This window comes from Mya arenaria, chromosome 14 (genome assembly GCF_026914265.1).
Source record: "Mya arenaria isolate MELC-2E11 chromosome 14, ASM2691426v1".
NCBI lineage: Eukaryota > Metazoa > Mollusca > Bivalvia > Myida > Myidae > Mya > Mya arenaria.
In genome coordinates this window covers 35568454-35593857 of record NC_069135.1, presented here as the reverse complement: position 1 = coordinate 35593857, position 25404 = coordinate 35568454, and the positions used below count along the sequence as shown (strand labels likewise).

Genomic DNA, 25404 nt, shown 5'->3' with positions numbered 1-25404 from the left:
AATTTTTATTCAATTTATAGTCATTTTGTAATAAATAAAGTTACTTATAATTCGAAACTAAACGTAAACATTTCCCGCGATTTCATCAAAAATGGCCACTGTCACGCTGACAGACCACCATCAGTCCCTTAAAGAGGCTCTTGTCGAAAGCCTCACCGCTATTTTGTCCCCAGATCATAATGTTAGAGTTAACGGAGAAGATCAAGTTAAAGCACTCGAAGTTACAGAAGGTAAATTGACTGAACTCATTGACTTGTCTTTAAAAAATATGTGTAATTCGGACAATTTCATTTTCGGACAATATGTCAATCATGGCAGTTTGTTTTTAGTAAACTCGTTGTTACAATTGAAGTTTATTGTTTATGGTCATGGCTCGACAATGCAGTCAGAATAAAACATTCAGAAAGTCTCTGATGAATTCACCGGTCCAATGTTGATTAAGTGTATACTGTGAAATCATTAATGTTCGTGGGGCATTAACGTTTGTGGTTTTCGTGGGTAGGGTGATCCACGAATTTAAGATTCCACGAAATGTAGACCCTTTATTCACTTTTTCAACTGCCATGTTATCTACATACTAGTTTATTCGCTACAGAAGTCGCAGTATACAGCGTTAATACATGTCTCACTGTATATTTTACTATCATGGTTTTGTTAATATATTATATCTGCCTTTAACAAATAATAAACCAAATCAATTAAATGTGTTTCTATGAACCAAATGACAGTAACACGTGTTTAAAGTGTGCTGTCAATGAAAATCTCCATAGAGGTTTACAAGATGTGCGTGATGAGTGTCTGTACTCGATTTTTTTATTTAATGAAATAACTAATCGGTTACTGAGCACCCAACGTGGAAAAGAACAAAACAACGCGTTCAATATATTTATTAAACAAAAACATGTGAATACATATTGAAATGATCTTGTTTACTGAAATATACGCACCTTTTCGGTGTTTTCAAAGTTTGCAAAATTCTTAATTGGTATTCAATGGCTTCCCCTATCTGTATTTATGATCAGGGTACATCTTCTTTTATGACCTTAATTCCCAATTAAATCGATAATTGACATGGGTATATGCACTAATTGGCATCTCGTACCACTGAAGCGAGTGTCATAAACCGTGTGACGTAGAGGACGGAAATCATGGGCCAGCGCGTGGAGAATATGCAGACGATCTAGGACGATCGCATATTCGAATTATTTTTTTTTTTCAAAAATGAAAAACCACCAATTCAAGTACCCACGAAATTGTATTTTTCGGCAAACCTCGATATTTCATGCCAACGAATATAAATGATTTGACAGTAATTAACCCTTTCCCGCATGATTGTGCCAAATTGCCCCTTGATCTATTCCCGCATGATTGTTCCAAAATGCCCCTCTATCGATTCCCGCAGGATTGTCCCAAATTGCCCCTTTATCGATTACCGCATGATTGTTCCATAATGCCCCTCTATCGATTCTCGCATGATTGCCCCAAAATGTGCCATGCTGATTTACGGTCATTTATTAACATATCTGTTGCTTTTTTTTTCGCAACAAATGCATTTTTGTGTAATGTAAACATCGATAATTATATAAATAATGAAAAAAGATGATGTAACTATTCAAGATTTTCGGAAAATCGCGACTAAAAGAGACAGAGGTCAAACATGCCTTCAAAGTTCACAGCGCATGTTTGACGGGTGCTTGTCTCATTTTTTTAATAGAAAATCCCCAAACACGTCACTAGCTATTTAAAACTACCAATAATTAATATAATATAAATATATCCTATTGATCACGCGCTAATCACGTCACCTGTCATGGTTTAGAAATGTGTCAAAATGGCTGATTTACGATGTAGTAAACAAGAGTCTGGCTTGAATAAACACATGTCATTTGTCACTTCTGTTTCCAAAAATGGAATGTTAATCCAGTAATAAAAATGTCCCCTGACGTCTGTTAATCAAAGTTAGTATTTTGTTGTGAATACACGGATAATAATAATATTATATGTGATATGACCCAGTTTGACAGCTGTTAAAACATGTGTTCTCTCGATCTCGATAAATACACAAGAACGTTGTCGTAATTGTCCATGCATTTCAGACCTTGATTTATTGCCATGTGTTGACAGATTTTAATAATAATATTATTACGGAATCACTAAATTTAATTTAAATAGCGATTCTGACTATTAAAAATTTGAGTTGTTCGGCTTGTTGAGGGCAATATCTAGTACGTTCCCAAAGTTTTTAAAACTGCCAATAGCAGACCCAGCCTTTTATTTTGATATTTACAATTATTTTATTCAATTCATTTTTAAACAACGGACATGCAAATTTTATTTATGAGAACAATGAATCTGTAATAACATTTGTTGTTTGCCTAATAAAATTGTGTTTATTTTTTAATAATGCATGATTTCTGTGATTTGAATATTTGTTTATTGTCAAAACCTTTTTAGATTAAACTATGATCACTAGATTCGAAATTTAATACACTACAAATACTATAATCATTATTTGAATTTCTAACATTAATTTAATCCAAAGAAATACTACAAAATATTAAAGTTGTTATACATAGGTGTCAATTGAAATATAGTATAATATGAAATCAATTGAAACATCTTCAATCTTTCACTGGAGTTGTGTTTCTCTATAAATATTCAACCAAATAATTTAGACAACAAAATAAAAGTTATACCACTGGATTGGAAATTCATTTACCTACAATCTTTATATTGAACTATCATTGATTAAACCAAAAGAAATACTAGAAAAATAAGTTTGAAATGCATAGGGGGCAGTTTTTCAATATTCTCCAATAATCTCCTATGCAGTAGAGGTACTTATAAATGGGCTTATTATCTATTGGCTACTGGTTATCAATGCAGGGATCTCAATAAGTTTTGGTTGAACCGTCTCAAATAGTAAAGTGACGACCAGCTTCTACTTATCCTACTGAAAATTCATTTAGTTTTCCAAATTTGAACCGGCCCTATTGCCATTTGAACCGTCCATTTTGGCCGGCAGCCGGTTCTTATTGAGAACACTGTCAATGTACTGATAGGCCATGCAGTGGCAGGCCTAATATGGCTGATTTAACATGAGGGAAAGTGTTAAAATAGTGTTGTGTGTGGGCTATAACCAGCCGTCCGGTTAACTCAATAGGTAAGAGCTACATGCTAGTGTTCCGGCGGTCGTGGGTTTGAGCCCCACACCGGCGCCACAAATAAAATACCTGCGTCATATTTTGAATTTACAATGTGTCAGCAATTGAGGTTGTTGGCAGTTATATCTAAACGATATAGAAACGCACGTTTTGCTACACTCTGACACTCAGCTCATTCTTAATCATTAGAATTTTATTTCTTGCCATCTAACCATTACCTTGTTTATTTAGTGTATTTTTAGCAGTTCATGAAATTGTGCTTGTTAGTAACTTTTGCTTTACTTAACAAACAATTAAGGTTACTGAATTAGGACTCGTTTACATGCTAAATAATATAATAGTTTTGCGAAGCCAAAATAAACAACAAGTAACCAGTAAGAATTCAATAAGAACCGGCTGCCGGCCAAAAAGGACGGTTCAAATGGCAATAGGGCCGGTTCAAATTTGGAAAACTAAATGAATTTTCAGTAGAATAAGTAGAAGCTGGTCGTTTTCTTTACCATTTGAGACGGTTCAATCAAAACTTATTGAGAACCCTGAGTAACTATCGCTTATTTTTTTCTTGGAATGTTTAGTCATCAGGTAATGGATAATTTGTTGCACATCACTGCTTGTTAAAGGGACTGTGTCACAGATTGGCACCAAAAAAGTTTTTTTCTGTAACGAATCTCAGGACAATTATCTAATAGAATGTGTTACGCTTTGATATCATAATTGTAAGAAAAGTACCAAAATGTGAAGAAAAAAATTGTGTCAGAGACCGGGTTCGAACCGGCGTCGCCAAAATTGAAGTCCAGCATCTTACTCACTGAGCTACAAAGGCTTATTCTATTCAGGTGACATATTTAAGCTATACACCTTCCTCGGTAACATCACGTGATAACAGCGACTAGCCAATCAAGCATAAGGAATGAATTCTACCTGGTAGACATACCCAGTAATTTTTTTTAATGGAAAAATACGAATTAACTGCTAAACGTAAATAAATTGTAAACTATGTGGTACTTCAGTTAGTAAGTTTCAATGCATTGTACACATCGATGCCAAGTTTTTGACAAAAAATTTTCCCCCGCTATTTTATCATACGTGAGACAGCCCCTTTAACTTAATAAAATATTTATCTTTCAGAGTTTGGTGTGCATTTAGCTCAGTTGACAGTGGACAGAAATGGACCTTTGGCTATCCGTCAGCTTGCCTCTGTCCTACTTAAGCAGTATGTTGGGGCTCATTGGTCCTCACAAACAGAAAAATTCCGCATGCCGGAAACATCACCAGCGGTATTCTTTTTTTTCAATTTAAATATAATTTACACAGGGTATGCAAACACTTAAATAACTTGGGACATTTTTCTAGATATTTATGTAACTTTATGTAATGCAGGAAGGATAATTAAGTATTTCAGTGTTTTGGGCCGTCTCTTGGTTTGCGACATTCTTTAGTAAATCTCTTATTTAATTACATGTAAGAGTCTTTTTGGTCCTTTATATCAACATGTTAAAGTAGTATCTTGGCAACTATGATTTTAACTTCTGATTATTTTATTGAATGCTATTGTCCCTATGTCTTTGTTAGAGTACTACTTAATGAACTATTTAAAACACTTATTAAATTTCATTACTATTTCTTTATTGTCGTAAAATTATATGCCACTATATCTGCCATTGACTTTGTAACTTTTATACACTTGTTTTATCATATACTGTATGTTAAACCATTGTTGGTTCAAAGGCTTGCATGAGATTAGGCCATACCAAATAGTTTCAATGATTATGTAATTTCACCTTTACAGGTGTTAAAAAGGTGTGTAAGCGGCCTGGTTGCTCAGTCGGTAGAAAACTCCCCTTGCCAGCTGTTATCCCTGGTTCGAGCCCCAGTCTGGCTTCACATTTTTCTCATCCAGTGACATTTATCATATGCAATGGTCATCTTGTTAATTTTAATCATTTTTTTTAGGCAAAAGCAGAGATTAGAAAAATATTGCCAATGGGGTTGAACGAATCAATCAGCAAAGTTCGATCCAGTGTAGCATACGCAATATCTGCAATTGCCAACACAGACTGGCCTGAGGCATGGCCGGATTTGTTCCAGATTCTGATGCAGGCTCTCACCAGTGGAGACACAAATGCTGTACATGGAGCCATGAGAGTACTGGCAGGTGAGTTCATTATCCAGAGAAATGGAATCTTTTTATTGATGATGTAGTTAGGTTTATTCCCTTAAACGTGTACCATAGTAGACTTTATAGAAGTGAAATGATGTTTTTCTATTCATAATTGTTATATTATACTGTAAAAAAGTGTGGGAGGCTTTTGATATTCAAATCTTCAATTGAGTCTGTATTACGGTAATACATTTTAGTGAAACAGAAAACAATAATGTAAAAATATGTTTAAGACATGAACTGTGTATTCTGTTTCATTTAAAAAAAGAAGAAGTGATTTTGGAAATTAACTTAATTAATATCTGAAATTATCATTCAGATCATTTTTTTGCAGAATTGCCTTAACATGCTTTCAAATGACTATAAGATTTTACGGTTTACTACATTTTCAGAGTTTACCCAGGATATAACGGATGTCCAGATGGTTCATGTTGCTCCAGTCATTCTACCAGAAATGTACAAGATCTTCCTCCAACATGAGGTAAAGAAGGTCAACAGTAATGACTATATCAACAAAAATTACCTTAAATAATCCATGTAGTGCTATAAGAAATTTCTATTTTTAGCTTGTCTGTTATAAGAAGAAAAAGTCCAGGCTGGTCATAAAACATTTTAAGTCATTTCCTACCTGAACTTTTCACTGTGAGATAAAAAGATTTTACTCCTTTTTTTCAAGAAAGTTAGAATTTTCTTTAAGAGTATTATGAAAATAAAGTATTTTGACATTATTAATTTTTGTATCATTTGATCAGTGCTACACTTAACTTAGGAAAATGGTTTAAGTTAGAAAATGACTGAAAATATTTCATGAATAATAACCAAGGGTATTGTCATACGTTGGTGTTGTTGGGATCATGTTTGGATGACTGACTGGAATCTGGTTGATGTTGAGTTTCTTTTTTCTTCCATTGAAGGTTTTCAGCATCCGAACAAGGTCAAGGGCTGTGAGCATTTTCAACATCTGTGCAGGCATGATTGCTACAATGGCGGAACTGAAAAGGGTAGTTTATCATTCTTTACTTTGCTGAAAGTGTTTGTCTTAATAACTGAAATAAAATTCTTGTGCCTTGCTGTTTCCATTTATTTACTGAATTTAGAATCATTTTGGTGGGAAGTTACATTTCATTGTGGTCTGGTTTTTGCAGATAACGCCTCATGTTATGTTTTATAACAGGACATGTTATGAGTATTGATACAATCGATTGTTGCTAATTTCAGGCCCAACCGATCAATTTTCGATTATAATTGATCATCAGAACATCGCTATTTTTTGGTTCATTTGCAGTGGGCCATAAAAGCATATGTACATGTACATGTATATTGACCTGTCACATACAGTCCATTGTAATTAGGTTCATTTATGAATCATCAAACTACAATCAAACCCCGTTGGCTTGAAGTCCCACGGACTGGCGAAAATTCATTTAGCCTTGGAGTATTCAATGGGAATTCGATCCAAGCAGGAATGCTACCTTCAGTATTAAAAAATCGGTCCTTAACATCCAGTTGGAGCCAACAAGGAAATCAAGCCAAGGCCCAAAAAAAAATTGTTTGGTTAGGGTTACATCCTTTTAAAAAATAGGTAGGTCAGGTTGGCTTTGTTGGTTTTTTTTATTTTATTTTTTTATTAGGCTTTATATAAGAACGTCATTTTCATCATTGGATAATGGTGTTAAAGTAATCTTCTGTATATGCATTTAAGGTTTTCAACTACAAAGTGAAAAGCAATTTTTTTTAGTTTTTTAGCTCCACTGGCCGAAGGCCATGGAGCTTATGTCGTCACAGATTGTCCGTCGTGAGTGCGTGCGTGCGTGCGTGCGTGCGTGCGTAAACTTTTACTTTAAATGACATCTCCTCTGAAACTGATAAGCGGATTTTGACAAAACTTCACAGGAATGTTCCTTTGGTGGTCCTTTACCAAAATTGCTCAAATGGTTCAGGTCCATTGCACAATATGGCCGCCAGAGCTAAAAATAGCAAAATCTTTAAACGACATCTCCTCTGAAACGGTTCGGCAGATTTTGATGAAACTTGACAGTAATGTTCTTTGGGTGGTCCTTTATTAAAATTGCTCAAATGGTTCTGGTCCATTGCACAATATGGCCGCCACAGCTAAAAATAGCAAAATCTTTAAACGACATCTCCTCTGAAACGGATAGGCAGATTTTGATGAAACTTGACAGAATTGTTCCTTGGGTGGTCCTTAACCAAAATTGCTCAAATGGTTCTGGTCTGCTGCACAACATGGCTGCCAGGGCAAAAAAATAGAAAAACCTTTAAAGAACATCTTCTCAGAAACCGATGATCAGATTTTGATGAAACTTAACAGAAATGTTCCTTGGATGGTCCTTTATCAAATTTGCTTCAATGGTTTCGGTCCACTGCACAAGATGGCCCCCAGAGGTAAAAATAGAAAAACCTTTAAACGACTTCTCCTCAGAAACCGATGATCAGATTTTGATGAAACTTGACAGAAATGTTCCTTGGGTGGTCATTAACCAAAATTTGTTAAATGGTTCCAGTCCACTGCACACCATGGCTGCCAGAGCTAAAAAATAAAAAAAACTTTATATGACTTGTCGTCGAAACCGATGACCTTTTTTCGATAAAACTTGACAGAAATGTTTGTTTGGTGCTCCTTTACTCAAATTGCCCAAATCATTTCGGTCCACTGCACAACATGGCAGCCAGAGCTATTAAAGTAAATTTTTTTTTTAAATAACTTCTCCTCAAAAATTGATGATTGTATTTCTATGAAACTTGACGAAAATGTTCGTTAGGTGGTCTTTGCTTGAACCTTTTGGCCAGTGGAGCACAGGCACTGATGTGCCTCTTGTCATTATTTTTTTTCAAACTGACTATAAAAAATGGTAGGGTCGGCGCCTATTCCGTAGGTAGGGTCGGGTAACCCGAACCAAATGTATTTTTTTTTTTTTAAGCCCAAGTGAGTTTGAGCCAACGGGGTTAACTGTATTTGCACCTGGTTCCCATTCAGACCTTATAGTGAACCAAAGTGCATGTGAGAGCCACTGTTGATCTATATGACTTGTCACCTTCTAGCTAGAATTCAGTCTAAGTACATATATAAATAGAAGCAGATATTGTGTTCTAACATTAAGGTGACGATATTGTACATATATATTACAGGGTATAGCGAAGCAGCTGCTGTTCCCAGTCCTGCCCCAGTTCACTGAGGCCTTCGTCCAGGCCCTATTGGTTCCTGATGGCCCCGCATCCGATAGTGGCCTGAAGATGGAGATCATGAAGGTAAAAATTAATAGTATTGAGGTGAACTGACAACTCATGACTGTTAAGCTGTTGTACACTTCAATGGTCAGATGATTTTATGTGCATTTTGTATTTTTTGTCAATATCATTGATTTGGGAATAAAGGTTTCAGGGATAACATGTCATAATTGGGAATTCTGATATATTTTAAAGAATTTTGCCATTAAGAATGGGGCAGAAATTCTCACCTGAGAACTGAACTGCCTAAAATGACTAAAAAAATGCCTTTGACTTAGGTTCCTGATTTTCATTAGCCTTAAAGCTGCACTTTCACAGATTGACGGTTTTGACAACCTTTTTGTCTTGGAATGAGCCAATTTTTGCGTTAATGTCTGGAAACCAGCAAATAAATGCGAAATATGAATACGTAAATAAGAAAAACTGTAATCTGATTTATTGTCAGCAGTCCACTGTCTCATTTCAATGGTTTCCATTTATTCACATAAGAAATGGCTCAATGGAAGTTTTAGTACTTCCAAGGCATTATTTTGGAAGTTTTAGCCCATTACTAGGGAGTAATATACTTCCTTTAACGGAAGCCCTCTGCTACATTTACATGTCCACTTAAGGCCTTGACATCGCTGGTGAAGTCGTTCCCCAAGATGATGTCGCAGTGGATTGGTCAGATTCTACAGCCAGTGTGGAGCATCTTCACACATAGCTCAGACTTGTATCCTTGTACATGTGTATATACATGTAGATAGCTCAGTGTCAAGGACATTGGGACATCACCAAGCGTGATAGAATTATGATCATGAGTTTTGTGCATCTAACTTTAAAACTATGTATGCACTGTTTTCATAAGGTGTTTGAGAAAATTGTCCGGTATATTTGTCTTTAACTGTGTGCAGCTATGTGAAGACGGTTGTGAACAATGTGGAGGAGGCCGAGGATCCTGTGGACTCTGATGGTAGGTACAGTAGCATGGGAACTTGCTGTGCAAGCATTGTTTTTAATTCAGATATTCAAGCACTAGCCTGAATGGTATATTTTTATGAGGCGAATGAATATACATGGAAACAAACCTGCCCAACTATGTAAATCATAGGAAAATTTAATTTCCCCTTTTCAATACAGTTTCAGGAGGGTTTTACCTTCTTATTTATGCAATTTGATCACTAAATAAGTAAGCATTAAACCTTCCATTGATAACAATGAAGAATTATTTATTAGTTTGTTCATGGCAGGGCTTTTTCATGTCTTCAGCAGAGAATATTTTTTTCCTTCTATAGTGAAACAAAGGTATATTCCTTTGAAACAAATTCATTAAGAGTTGGCATAACCTGGTTTTGATCAAATATAGGAAATGGTAAATTTGAGGCAAACTGATCTTTCCATTGTCAGGTGAAGAAAAAACTGATAAACCAAAAGGTATTTCATACTTTCCCTGTTTATTTTTGTTGATTTCTTCCGGAAGTGCTTTGTTTTCGCACTGTTCTTTTCATCAGGTGCCATTACCCGTATTTGAACGTTCAAACAGGTCATTGTTTCTGAAATTAGGCTTTTGAATGAATACCCAAATTACTACTGGTTCTGGTTGGAACTTGAACAAGCATTGCTATATAAGATTAAGTTTATTAGCAAATCTAGTAAACAGTAATTTAACAGTATATTGATAGGAACAGTATATGGATCAGTTTTTGTGTCGCCTGAAAAGACGACATATAGGGGTTACTTTTGTCGGTGTCGGCGGCGGCGTCCGGGTCCCATTTTCGCTTGTCCGGGGTATATCTCCTAAACTATTAGTGGTATCAACTTGAAATTTCATATGTAGATAGATCTAATTGAGGGCTAGTGCAGTGCACAAGAACTGTTACTCTTGCTTCCATAGTTATTGCCCTTTGTTATTTTTCATGCTTAAAGTTTTGTCCGGGGCATATCTTGTAGAATATAAAAGTTATCAACTTGAAACTTCATATGTAGATAGATCTCATGGAGGGCAAGTGCAGTGCACAATAACAGTAGCTCTTGCTTTATTAGTTTTAAAGTTATTGCTCTTTGTTAATTTTCATGCTTAAAGTTTTGTCCGGGGCATATCTTGAAGAATATAAGAGGAATCAACTTGAAACTTCATAGCTAGATAGATCTCATTGAGGGCAAGTGCAGTGCACAAGAACCGTTACTCTTGCTGCCATATTTTTAGAGTTATTGCCCTTTGTTAATTTTCTTGCTTAGGTTTTGTCCGTGGCATATCTCGTAAACTATCAAATGCCACCTACACTTGAAAGTTGGCAACATCATTGTCTATAAATGAATAAAATGCCAATCTAACAGCTATAATGTCGACAGTAAATAATTCGTCAGGCGACACATCCGACTCGCCGAGTTCTAGTTGGCTTGTGGAATTATGGACGACAAGGTTATGAGATTTTTCCCATTTCACCTAAACTGTGTAAATTTCTGTATTGAATTTATTGTTGACAAGAATCCAGTGAAGAATGTTGATTTAATGTAAAATAAAACTGTTCAATAGTATAGAATTCAAAAAATTCAAATTCAAAAATTTAAATTGTCGGCTGACGTTTCAGGACACTGTAGTGGAGGTCGACATATATTTGTAAAAGAAATGTGTTAAGCTACCTGGTACAGAAATATGTGAATTTCAAATCCCTGAAGACTCTGTATGATTTTTGTATCATTTGAGAGCGTTTGATGTGCATAAAAAGAAAAAAAAAGATGCAAAAAAATATGCCTTAAATAATGTAATGATCGAGCTTTTTGTGGCCTTGAAGTATTGCAAAATAGGTCATTTTTCATTGGATTTCAATTGAAATAAAGACAGAATATGCTAACTGTAATACTTATTATGTGTAATGTATTTTTGGTCATTTATATGACAGTGATCAATACACAATACCATTTCAAAGGATACAAAAATATGGAGTCAATAGTTTAATAAATATTATTGTAAAGCAGCCGTAAAAGCTTCACTCACCCTCTCAGATGGACCGTTTTGACAACTTTTTTCATTTTTTTTTTTGTCTTGGAATAAGCTCAATTCTGTGTACATATCTGAGAACCAGTGATATAAGACTGCTGACAAAGGATCACAGTTTTTCATTTTTACTTTTGATAAATTCATGTTTTATGCCGAAAAATTCATTTTTCTTTTAGCCACAAATGTTCTTGATTTGAACATCAAGATTCAAAATTGTGATCTGATATTTTGTCACCAGTCTTATTTCACTGGGTTTCAGATATGAACGCTAAGATTGGTTCATTCCAAACCAAGGAATAAAAAAGTTGTCAAAATGGTCAATCTGTGAGAGTGCAGCTTTAAGTGAAATAGCGTATTTGTGGGATCAGGCTTTAGCGTTGTGTATAATGCTGTATCTGTTATCACAGGTGGTACGTTGGGATTTGAGAACCTGGTGTATGCAGTGTTTGAGTTTATCCACGCCCTCCTGGACATCGGCAAGTTCAAGGGGCTTGTGAAAAAGTCTATCAATGAAATTCTGTACTACGCCATAGTCTACATGCAGATCACAGAAGACCAGGTATGCAGATAGTTTAACTAGCTAACGATGAATTTATACTGATTAATGTTTCGAGAGACTCAGTGCAAGATGTGCGTAATTTATAATACACAGGAGTAATGCCTGCCTTGCCCTTGGTTTGAATTACCATATTCTACAACACATATCACAATCAAGTCTAGGTAATGTGCTAGTGGTAAGCAAGGTTTGCTTGAGGTCAGACTCACACCTGATGAGATATCAAATTAAGACCTGTTGGGTGAGACGCAGGCACTTATATCTAGTGAACCTTTCAACTTTATTCGAAATACATATATTGAATGGATAAATAGCTAAACTGTTACTGGCAGTTTGGAGAAGAAAATTTTGTATTTGCGGCAGTTTTAAACCAATGCACATATTGCTGGTAGCAGTGTAAATGACATTATGGATGAATAATGTGGTAATTCCTACTTGGTCTTGCAGGCACGGATGTGGACAAGCAACCCTGACCAGTTTGTGGAGGATGAAGATGACGATACTTTCTCCTACTCTGTCAGAATCTCGGCACAGGATCTTCTCATGGTAGGACTCTAAGGCTTGCCAACAACTATCATTGTTCGTATGCTTATGAATTTCTCGTTTTTTAATGAAAACAACTTTGGGAAAAATTGTTTCTGTATTTTCTTCAGGAAACAGTTAACTTATAAAAAGGTACATTTTATAATATTAAATAAGTCGGCCCCTTGTATTTATAGTTAATAGGTCAGGAGTTCGAGCTAGAGTCCGCCCTGGGTCTGTGTGCAGCCATCACCAGACATCTACAAGAGGCAGAAACACAGAAACAACACCACGAAAACTGGTAAATACAACTTGTATAAAATTTTCGGCAAATATCATCTTTTAACTTAAACCTCAATTCTTTATGATGTGGTGGCACAAGTTTTCTTGAGCAGACAGTTGCAGTGAAATGGATAAAATATCTGAAAGAATAGCAGTAAGTAAGAAGCAAATTAAGATAAGGATATTTGCTTTTATATTGGTACTACTAGTTTGTAAGGAATACAATTGCAACCTATACTTTTCTTTAAATTGTGTTGATTTTTTGTAGCCACCAATGTGAAAACAGTGATTTCATATTTATTAACACATTGGGAAGATTATTCTGAAAATTGCTAGATATTAAACAATAATTCAGTTGACAAATCAATAAATTTGAGTGATGTTTTGAACAAATTAGTCCATTGTATAATATCATATCAAGTACATATGCAAACATTTTTGAAAGAAATGAGATTTCATGGAAAAAAACAATAACATGAAATTTAGTGACGACATAACTTTTCAGGTGGAAGGTTCATGAGTCATGTATGCTGGCCTTGGGCACGGTGTGTAACCTTGTCATGGAGACCGTTAAGTCTGGCACGGTCCAGTTTGACATCTCGGCCTTCTTACAGAATGTCGTCCTTACTGATCTGAACCTTACAGGTATGAGAACATTAAGAAACAGAGGTGGGGCAGGTATATATTAGGATGTGGCAGGTATATTATGAGGTGGGGAGGTTTGAACAGTGTCTAGTTGATGAGACGGGGGACGGGGCAGGTAAATTTATGGGGTGGGGAGATTTTTTTGGGGTGGGGATGTTTATTATGGGGTGGGTGGGAAGGTTTATTATGGGGTAGGGCAGGTAAATTTATGGTGTTGGGAGGTTTGAACAGGGTCTTGATTATGAGATAGGGATGGGGCAGGTAAATTTACGGGGAAGGGAGGTTTGAGCAGGGTCTAGTAGTGGAAAAAAGATGTAAAGATTGACACCTCCTTTAAAATGTAAAGTCGTCACTGACCATGATCTTATCGGTATGGAACAGAGGTGGTGCAGTCACATGTATGGGGTTTAGTGGTATGAGCTGGGTCTAGTCTTGGAAAAGACCTTGGTCTTAGATTGGGCAACTAGAGCGAAATAAGGAATACTAGATGTGATGTCCAGGTGGGTTTAGGGGAGAGATCTTGTCATGAAAACACTCCCAGACTTCCAACTCAAAAAACTTGAAAAATTTACCAACCTGATATTTTTTGTGCATATTGAAGTGATTTGTTAACAATATAGGAACATCTCAACCTTCCTTTATAATTTTTTTGTTAAGAACAATGTAATTTTATTATGACATTAATTTTTATATGTAACTCTTTAATATGGTTGTTTTACAGTTTCTCCATTCCTGATTGGACGATGTTTGTGGACAGCTAGTCGATATGCCGAGGGAATGAACCAAGACTTACTTCAAAGGTAGTCATTATCACTCATAACAGTTAAAGGAACAAATCATCTTGAAGATTTACAATGAAGAAATGATATTCAAAACATCAGCTTGTTAATTTTTGGCACTGTCCTATCGCTTTAACTGTTCTCCTGTCTATTTCATATCTCATCAGGCGATCATTTAAAGAGTTGTAGAAATGAAATTGCTCCTATTATAGTTGATGACATGCACTTTCTGTGATGATGGGGCTAGGTTACAATTTCAGCCAGCCTGATGATCCTAAATTTGTTTGTGTATGTATTTAATTAGCTGCTTTAAACAAAGTTTTGAATTTTGTCCCATAGGTGCCTGCAGGCCACTGTAGGTGGTATCCACCCCAGCCAGCACCCCGTGATCCGTATCTCGGCAATCCGGGCGGTGTACAGCTACTGCGAGTTCCTAAAGGAGTCAGGCAGCTCCCAGATGCTCGTCCCTTTCCTCCCCAACATCACCGAGGGGCTCATCGCCGTGGCAACACAATTCTCCTCTGATGTTCTCTCACTCTGTCTGGAAACTCTCTCCATGGTTCTCTCGGTTAGTGAAATGTTTGTTATATACTGAATAATTAGAGCATGAAATAGGTGTTTGTTCAGGTAGATAATTATTGTAAAATGATCTTAAACTTTATTTTCCGAATTTTTCTTGCAAGGAAGTCCCTACTTTTTGTCAATACTTTGTCATAAAAGCTACTATTTTTTACCTATTTTTATTTCGGTCACCAATGGAAATTTTGTACCATTGCCTGCTGTGAATAATACCAGTTGAAGGTTTTGTTTTTAAGCGAAGAACTTTTAATAAAAAATAATAAAAAATAAACATCTGCTTTTCATAATGTTTTATATGAAAAGCACTTAAATCATGATAAGGCTAAAAAAACAGTTTGGTTAGGGTTACAACCTTTGCCAAAAAACAGGTAGGGTAGGTAAGCTTTTTTTTCAATAGGCTTTATATAAGATCATAATAGTTACCATAAGAGAATGGTGTTAAAGTAGTCTTCAGTAAAAAGCTTTAAAGGTTTTCAACAAGAAATTAAAGAAAGCCTAACTCAAGGATTTTTTTAACAAACTGACAATAGATATGGTACGGTTGAAGCCTATTTAGTAGGTAGTAATGGGTAACCAGATCTAAATGTATTTTTTAGGCCTTATGAAGGTGCTATGAAATTGATGATTATGGAAACTTGTATTTCAGGTGGATAAATCTTTCACATCGTCCTGTGAATCCAAAGTAACTCCATTAACTATAGCTGTGTTCCTGAAATATTCAAGTGGTAAGTTAATATACTTGACATACTGATCATTAGGTAATGCAATGCTAATTTTATTGTAAAGCTGTTGAATAGAAATAAATCTAAAATGAATGTTTCCATATGTCGATTTGTCTACTTTATTCTGCTGAGAGGAGTGTTATAACAGGATGATTTAAGATGAGTCACCTGAAACAACACGTCAATTGAAAGTTATTTAATATTGCTTGATTTTATGAAATTGAATATGAACATGCATATTGGTTAAAACTACAAAAACTGTTTTTAACGTTTTCGCATGTGCCGACATGTTGATTTTGCCATCTGCAGTATAATCACATGAAAGAAACTAATACCATCAATGACATCGTCATCAATGACGGGCCATATTTAATCAATAGTCTATACATATTGATATAAATATATTGTCTTTAATTCCAGACCCAGTTATAACGAGTATAGTCCAGGATCTATTTAAGGAGCTCGCAGTAAATGACACATGTATGTTGCCCCTACAACAGAGGCTGTTGCCCACTCTGGTCAGCATACTGCAGGCCGAGGAGGGGAAAGTGGCCCTTGGATTACCCTCTGTGAGTACTGATGGGGCTTGGGGGGGGGGGTATCAGTACTTTAGGTAAAAATTACACACAACATTGTTGTATATATTTGACCTGCTGTCTAAGTGATGTGTAGCTCCTTTGAAGTGTTTCTAACTTTTTTTAAATTAATAAAAAATGTTTTAAAGATCATTTGGTTAGAGTATTTATATTATGGGATCAAGTTGATTGATTACTGATGAAATTATTAAGATTTTAAGGGAAACAAATAGTCATGTAAATAAAAATTTTAATATACTTTCAGGTAGCCCTGGATATCCTCACAACTATAGCGAGAGCCAGCAAGGCCCCAATGTCTGATCAGCTGCTCGGTGCCTTTCCTGCGGCCGTGTACTGTACACTTCACACGGATGATAATGCCACCATGCAGGTAGAAAAACCATAATATATAAGACAAACTTTTAAAGCACCTCATATTTCTTGCTGTATATCAAAATTATAGATCAATTTGTAGGTAATTATGCCAAACAATGTTGTGGCATTAGTCATGCTATGTAATGTCACATTTTTGTTCAATAATGTACTATAATCGACGATGATTTATTTCTTCAGTGTTCATTGACTGAAATGGATAGTGTTTCGTTGTCAACACCCCTGTACATTTACTGAACTAAAACTTTTTTATGAAGGGTATTGCATCCTATTTTGATAATCTGTGTGGCAAAATAATGTATCATTTTATTTATCAAATTATTTCCATTCTGTTTGTTCTAGAGTGGTGGAGAATGTATACGAGCCTTCGCCTCTGTTGCCATGGACCAGATTGTACACTGGCATGATGAACAAGGTAGGCTTACAGATGTTTTACCTGCGTTTCATAGACCATTTGTATTGCATATTATCTCATGTCACATTTTAAATACTAAAGAAGATATAATGGGCTATTATGATGAAGAATCTTTGACAATAATCCTGGGGCTGTTTCAAAAAGTAGATTTTAGTTATAAATTGAAAAGATTTTAGTACCATAGTTTATATTATTTTTAGTTAGATAAAATGAATTTAAATCTTAATGATTAAGAATGGGCGGGGTAAGCTTAAGATTTAATTCAGGTCATCTAACAATGACATCTACACACAACTTATGGCTGACACATTATTAACGCAAACTCTGGTGCAGGGATTGTGTATCGGTTGAGTGCAAGTTGGGGGACCTTTAATTACGCACAAAAGATGAGATTTTTAATGATTACACCTAGTACTTAATGATGACATATCTGCAATTTCATTGGCTGAAAAATGTATGTTGTATTATAAATAAAACTTGTCATGTTGCACTTCTTCTTGTACAGGGAACTCTGGTCTGACATACATCATCCAAGTGATATCCAAGCTCCTGGACCCTAAGACGTCACAGTTTACTGCATCATTTGTTGGTCGACTGGTGACGGTGGTTCTCTCAAAGGTTGGAGGTCAGCTCGGGGAGCAGATGGACCTGATATTGCGGGCTGTCCTCAGCAAGATGCAGCAGACTGAAACACTCAGTGTGATGCAGGTAGTGTTGGGAATGGGCTCTAATTTGACTATCGATAATCGGTTTTATAAAAGTGACCTATCTTCCATAGTACAATTGGCTTTTGACAATACCTCAATTGTAGTTTTATTCAGGTACAGTACTTGTAGTCCTTAACTATGCTTAAGTTAAGTGTTGTTCCTTTCGGTCATATTGTTACCAATAACAATTGAACCATTCAGAATGTGTAAATGAACTCAAAAGGATAAAAAAAAAAGGCGGAATATAACCGAATGCAAAAACGAGAGGAAAGAGAAAGACAACTTGTCGCTGGAATCAATGATCAGTTTTGACCAAACACAATCAATTGATGGCCACTCAAAAGCAGCCAATGCATGAAGCTATATTGAGTTTTGTGTTTCCTTTATTTCTTTAGAACCTTAGGACTTAAAATACAGAAACCAGTGGAGTATAGATTACAAAATATTTGCACAACTGTTTGTAATTCCATTGTAATCTTTCCCATGTTCCAGTCCCTGTTGATGATATTCGCCCGGCTGATGCATGATCAGATGGAGGCTGTCCTAGAATTTCTGACGAGCGTGCCCGACCCGATGGGAAAACCAGCTCTCGAGTTTGTCTTGAAGGAGTGGTGTGCAAGGCAACACTCTTTCTATGGGGCTTATGAGAGGAAAGTCATGTAAGAGTCTTTGAACTATTGGTAAAGATAGACAGTCAATTGTATAAAACTGGATAACTCTTTGGTTTGGTCAAAGTTAGCCAAAATGTTCATCGATTGGTCAATATTTGTTGAATAATTACTATCGACCAATCAAATTATTTATATGTGCAAACTAGCTGAAAGACAACCTGTGGCTAACTTATCAAGGTCTTATACAATTAGCTGTGGTATTCTGGCAACAAACTTTTCGTGATTGTGAACACTGCAAGTCGATCTTTTCATTTGACTCAATCGTGAAAAATGATGAAAGACTGCCTTTCTATGCCCACTTGATTAAAAATAATCAGATAAAAATAATCCATATCTCATTGAAACAAGCATTATCCTCTCTTTGTATATTTATATGTGCAGAAGTGCTCGTTACGTTGCAGCATTTCTTTTTATTTCCATAATTTTACACTACTCTCACTTCCTCGTTGTTTCCAGGGTGGTTGCCATGGTTAAACTGCTGCAGCACATAGTGTCAACAAACGACTCGCGTCTCAAGGACATCGTTGTCGAGGGTGACGAGATCATCAGTGCCTCGGGGAATGGGATCAGGACAAGGTCAAAAGGTCAGTGTAAGCTTCATGATTTGTTTGATCCATGGGAGGATTACCAATCACATTTTGTAAAAAGGTGAAACAAGATTTTCGATGAGACTGTAAGTCTTGAAGCTGCCCTCTCATAGATCATTTTGACAACTTTTTTATTTTTTGTCTTAGAATGAGCCAATTTTTAAGAAAATCCATGGAAGCCAGTTATATAAGACTGCTGACAAAATATCAGATCGCAGATTTTTATAAATAAGTTCAAAAATTGATGTTTTATGCATTTTTCTTAAACCGTTAGTAATGGTTTAAGCCATAAAACATTAATTTTCAAACAGAAATATGGAAAATCTCAGATCGGTTTTTTTGTCAGCATTCTTTTATTATTGGTTTGCAGATAGACAAAAAATAAAAAAAGTTGATAAAATGGTCAATCTGTGAGAGTGCAGCTTTAAAGGAGCTAGACACCAGATGATACAATTGCAAAAAAAGAGAAAATTGTCAAAAACTTCAAATTGACATTGTTAAGTACAATGTATTGAATCTTACTTACTGATGTATCACATTACTTATCGGCCTCTTCTAGCTTGCATTGACAATTCTATGCTTGTTTTAAGGAATTGCTGAATTTACTTTGAGTCCATGTATTGATATGAATGAAATATATAATATGAAAGTGGCATATAGGTTCGCAAATGTGTTGATGGTTTGCACACCAAGTCTTGAAAAAACAAAAACTTGAAAATGGTTTGACATATAACCCTGAAACTTCACTGGCAGGTTGCTCTTGACCAGCAATTGACCCCTATTATTTTGGGGTTCGGTAGGTCATTCACATCAATTTTGTTAAAAACTTGTCTACACAATAACAAGTGAATGGAATTAGCTAAGACCATATGACTGGTAGGATGCCCTTGACCAGCATAAGAAGAACTTTTTTCTGCATGCTAACTTGACAATAGCTTGACTTTAGACCATGAAACTACACATGTAAGTTCTACTTGACTAATGGATGACGTTCTTTTGTTTGGATGGTCAGTAGGTTAATGGTAAGGTAGGTCAGTCTCACATGTGGTAGAAATTTTTTGTCTGCGTAATTAACTTGAGAATGGCTTGACCTATGACCATGAAACTGCAGAAGTAGTTAACCATAGGTTGTAGTTGACCAGTTGATGACCATTAGTGAAGTTAGGGCTATATGGGAATCTTGCGCGTCCTCATGCCTTCTGTCTGTCCTGTTTTTGTCCAGTCCATATCTTTCTTATTCATGGTCAGATTTTAAAGGTCATAGGTGATGGATACAATCATTGTCAATGCATTTCTTCTTAAATCACATGAATGCAGTGTTGCAAATGTTCCTTGGCAGTGGATAGTGACACTCACGGAGCAAGATGTTTTTAATCCTCTCTTGTTTTAATAAAATGTTTCATCAGAAAAGTTAATTGTGAAAAAATTGAATAGTTATGTTAATTAATCAATGTAAAATGTGGACTAATGTTGAATGCTGGAGGTAATGAAGATTGATAACCAGCACCCGCCGGACCACACTTCAGTCGGAGTATTCTGTAACTTATAAACTATCATCATTGTAAACACTTCCTGGCTGAGAGGGGTATATTTCAATATTGGCATATACATGTATATCTGTGAAAACAGGATATTTGTTCCAATTAGTGGAGTCATAGAAGTTTAATGAACAAAATGGATGAATGAAAATTCATACTGTATCCATTTCTGTACTTAAAAGATTGGCAATATTGTGGATGAATTATAAATTACAAATATCTTTCTACATGAAAAAGATATATTTTTAGAGAAAACTAAAAATATTTATGAAAATTGCAGCTGCATTATTTATATGCTAGCCACTTTGGAAGTGTTTGTCTATTTATAGCTTTTTGGGATTCCATATTGTTGATATACATACAGATTCAAAGATTTGAGAATAATCCATTTAATATAATTACTGACAAGTTTCATGTTTACTATTAATTAAGGAAGTAAAATTAAAAGGTTCAATGTGTTGAACTTATGAACAGAAGTTATTTTTCCAATAGTTTAATCTTTGAAACAAATAAACTGGGGTTTATTGAAATCAAAAGTTAAAATTCAAACTTAATTAAAAATTATCTGAACTTCCTTATCTTACATTATGTTAGTGTACGCTAATTAATACAATTTCACCAGTATGTGTATATGACATTCCTATTTATTATTTATTTTATAAAGGTTAACATATCAATTCATGTATGAAATGTATATTCTATTTATATGTAATGGTGAATTTGTGCATTAATGCTTTCAAGAAAAAAAGAAGTTTTTAATAATATATACCTGAATATAATCTGGTTGAATATTTGTATAATAGTAATATAATTGTGCGATAATTTCTATAAAAAGTGGACTAATGTTTGATAACTGGAGAATGTCTGAGAGATAACCAGAAATCGCCGGACCACAATAGGAGTGATTAGGCACAAGATATATAAACCCACACAAATACACTTCTGTACTAACAGGGAATGACTTTTATGAATAGCCTAATTGATAGTTTACTTTTCTTTTCAAGTTTTTGACTTGATCATTTTGATTGATTTCTAACTTATATCTTGAAGAATATTTGCTTATTTTCTATCAAAGATTTTTTTCTCAATTGATACACTAATTGAATTATGAATCATGATAAATAGTTTTATAAAACTGTATACTGATTTAAGTACTTCTAAGTATAAAAGGAAATGGTTTACTGTGTTTTACTCATAGCTATTTATATCTAGTTGTGATAATGAAACTTAACTTTATTTTCCAATGACTGTGCCCTGCTACGGAAAAAAGTGGGGGAATATTGCTTTGTACATGTTTGTTGGTCAGTTGGTAGACTGAACAAAAAGGAAGGTTGGTCTTGATTAGCAGATGACCTGGTCAGTAGTCATATAGTCACAGCCATGGTTACAATGAACACAAAAGGCTTGTCTGATTGATAACTAGCTTGGACCCGCTGTCCTCATACTTGAGATTAGCCTTGACCAGAGGATGACCCCAATTAATTTTTTAAAGATAATTTAAGTTAAGCAATGTGACAAATCCTGATATTTCCCATGTATATTTGTAGCGAAGGTAGAGTGGACGACAGTGCCAGTGGTTGTGAAGATCTATAAACTCCTAATTAATGAGCTGAACAACCAGATAGAGAGCAGCCAATCCGCTGCACAAAATGACAGTCAGGAAGATGAGGTAGGCTGTCTTCAGCAGATATTATAAACTTAAAACCACTGTTATTAAATGAAATCAGGAGCCGTATTCATTATGCAACTTAGATTGAACTTAAATTTAATATTAGAAAGTGAGTGTTTTGATTGGCCGGTATATTTAGCTGAACAATAGGCTGAATGGAATAACTGAGGCATGTCTAAGGATAAAGATAAGATCAATATTGAATACTGGCCCAGGTATCACTCACAGTAGAGGTTGAGAGTATTATAGGTGTCAGCCTTTCACTCAAGGGGTTGAAGGCTTGAGACCCAGCAGGAGCAAGACTTTCTCTCAAAAAGGGAACCAGTACTTGTTTCTACCTTGGAACAAAACTCAAAAGATATTGATCTTCACAATGAAGCTGAAATAATAACATTTTTAAATTAGAAAAGAACATATATATTTCAGCCAATTTTGATTACATTTAAATTGAAATTGTTGTTTTTTATCATCAAAAATTTGCGATGAACAATAAAATCATATGACATTCACAAAAAGTCAAGTGCATTTAATTTGATCTCTTTCAAGAGTTATTTTTTTCCATTTCCCATTATGTTTGTTATCCAAGTAGAAGTTGAAGAATTATTTCACAGTATTGCAATGTGATTATTTCAGGAGGAGGGTTGGGAAGACGAGGAGGAGGAGGGGGCAGGGGATGTTCAATTGAGTGGTCAGACACTGTCCAGTCTGCTGGACGAGTTTGCAGGAGAGTTGTCTACCTTTATAGACGACGCAGAGGATGAGGAAGACGACCCAGACGCTCTGCTTGATCCTGTCAATAATGTCAACCTGCTGGTATGTGGGTGTGGTGGGGTGGTTATGTGTCAACCTGCTGGTATGTGGGTGTGGTGGGGTGGTTATGTGTCAACCTGCTGGTATGTGGGTGTGGTGGGGTGGTTATGTGTCAACCTGCTGGTATGTGGGTGTGGTGGGGTGGTTATGTGTCAACCTGCTGGTATGTGGGTGTGGTGGGGTGGTTATGTGTCAACCTGCTGGTATGTGGGTGTGGTGGGGTGGTTATGTGTCAACCTGCTGGTATGTGGTGGGGTGGTTATGTGTCAACCTGCTGGTATGTGGGTGTGGTGGGGTGGTTATGTGTCAAGTGCGGGTTGGGGAATGCTGTGAGGAGGGTACATTTCTACACTTATGTTCAAATTATTAAGTTGAAACATCTAAACTTTGTAATTGAATACAGAATGTTCAGTGTGTTCCTTTTCGTCTTTGTTTGTATGTGTGTGGACTTGAGGTGTTATAACTTGATTTGGATTTGAAAACTTCTGGTTCAAGTAGAAAAGTCGTGAAATGAGTCTTGCTGTATGAAGGTTGATATATTTATGTACGAATGTATGTATATTTCTTTCTGTTTCAGCCTTTCCTGACAGAGTTTCTCCAGTCACTATCCCAACAGCCGTACTACGGAACTTTCACTGCACACCACACGGACACGGAGAAACAGATCTTACATAATATAAATATCAACGTGTAGTCTTGCACACCTAGTTTGGGTTTTAATTTATTTCTGAATAGTTTTTAGAGCATACAGGTGACATCTGTTTGATTTTAACTTCTGTGTGTACATCTTCTTACAGTATGGTTTACTTGTAAAAGTGTTTTAATTTGAATTTTATCATAGTCAGTTTTATAAAACAAAATATCGGATCTGAATGCAAGGCTACTAAAGTTAAGGATTAATCTGGGGCGGTATTCAATATAGTTCTTATCTTTAGCCTTAGACACGCCTCATTGATTCCATTTAGTCAATCGGTCAATTGATTTTACTGTCCAATCAAAACACGCAGATTTTTTTCTTATATTTAAGATTGATCTAAGTTGTTTTTTTGAATATGGCTCCAGGGGTTCTGAAGTTTAGGATAAATCAAGGGTTCTGAAGTTTATGATTGAGAGCTATTAACTTCAGACTATTGAATAGTTGTAAAGATTGTGGACATTTGCATCAAAAACAGTAGAAAGTACCTCGAAATGAATATACAGTCTTTGGAACCTATTTTGTAAGTTGTATAAGCCCCTTCACCATGCTTTGGGCACGAATCCCTCATATTTGTATAAACCTGAAGCTTTTCTTCAAGATTGACAATATCAGCTATAAGAACCCCTTATAATGTTGAATATCATTTAGTATTAAATTAAGTATTGTAGTAGTTTTAATGTAAGTGGATTTAGAGCAGTAATTCAGTCCAAGGTCATACTGATAAAGCATATGTATCTTTTCCTTAAATTACGAAAAATCTCCAACTGTATCATTACTGATTCAGGTTTTAATGAATTATGCTGACATTCTCCACACAACAGTATTAGCATTAGGAATCTTCAGCTTTCTTCAAAACTGCTACTGTTCACTGTTTGTTTTAACACATGCATGTAAGTTTTAAGTAGGTATTTGAATAAAAAAAAATATCTGATGCTTTTTCAATGAAATTCGAGAGCTAATTTAGGTTATCCGAATGTAATGCTTCGACCTCATTCATTTAAAGGTGTGTTTAGGTTGGAGTTCCAAAGGTTGGAGTTCCAAAGACTTTGGTTGATTAAGCATTTGTGCAATAATTAGCAGGTTTTTGTTTGGGAAATTAGATGTTTTAAAAAGCATGACAGGGGATTGATATTAAATTGTGAATATTTTGAAATTAAAATACGTTTGTACCATCTTGCCCAGGGCGATTCCATTAAAACAAATTACCCGTGGTGTGAAGGTCTTTTTAAATCATACTACCTCCACCCCCCCCCCCCCCCTCCCCACCCTACAGAAACAAATTTACCCTTTTGTGTTCCAAATACGCGAAAAAAGAAACCCACCCATATACTAGAAAAATAATTGCCTTCCCCACCGTGGGCTATATGATCTACTGGAATAGCCCCCAGCAATATTGAATTGTTTATATGTTACTATGTACAATAATCATGTAGTATTGTACTTAATTAAAAAATCTTTTGTTTAATATTATGAAATTATGGTTGTTTTATTTAATGAAACTCCAAATTGTCAATATTTTATCTTTGTATTTAAAAACGTTTTACTCTTATTGAAATAAAATGTATCAGTTACCCAAATAAACATCTTATTCTTATAATATATTAACTAATGTACCAAACTATATAAGTGATGTCACACCACTTCATTCTTGTAAAGTCCGCCCAGTTAGCTCAACCGGTCTGAAAGCGTTGGACTGTGAATCAGAC

General features: G+C 35.5%; 1 protein-coding gene across 1 annotated transcript; it reads left to right on the top strand.

Moving 5' to 3' along the window:
- The first annotated feature begins 81 nt into the window (after positions 1-81).
- LOC128218313 (importin-9-like) lies at positions 82-25269 on the top strand. The gene is made up of 24 exons (XM_052925963.1): positions 82-230; positions 4293-4441; positions 5118-5319; positions 5718-5806; positions 6240-6326; positions 8473-8592; positions 9183-9283; positions 9465-9523; positions 11959-12110; positions 12555-12653; positions 12827-12930; positions 13417-13556; positions 14278-14356; positions 14675-14903; positions 15561-15639; positions 16057-16205; positions 16477-16602; positions 16947-17019; positions 17525-17727; positions 18219-18385; positions 18854-18981; positions 22070-22191; positions 22825-23004; positions 23579-25269. Exons 1-24 carry the CDS (start codon positions 92-94, stop codon positions 23693-23695), a joined length of 3093 nt encoding a protein of 1030 aa, XP_052781923.1. The 5' UTR covers positions 82-91; the 3' UTR covers positions 23696-25269.
- Positions 25270-25404: the final 135 nt, after the last annotated feature.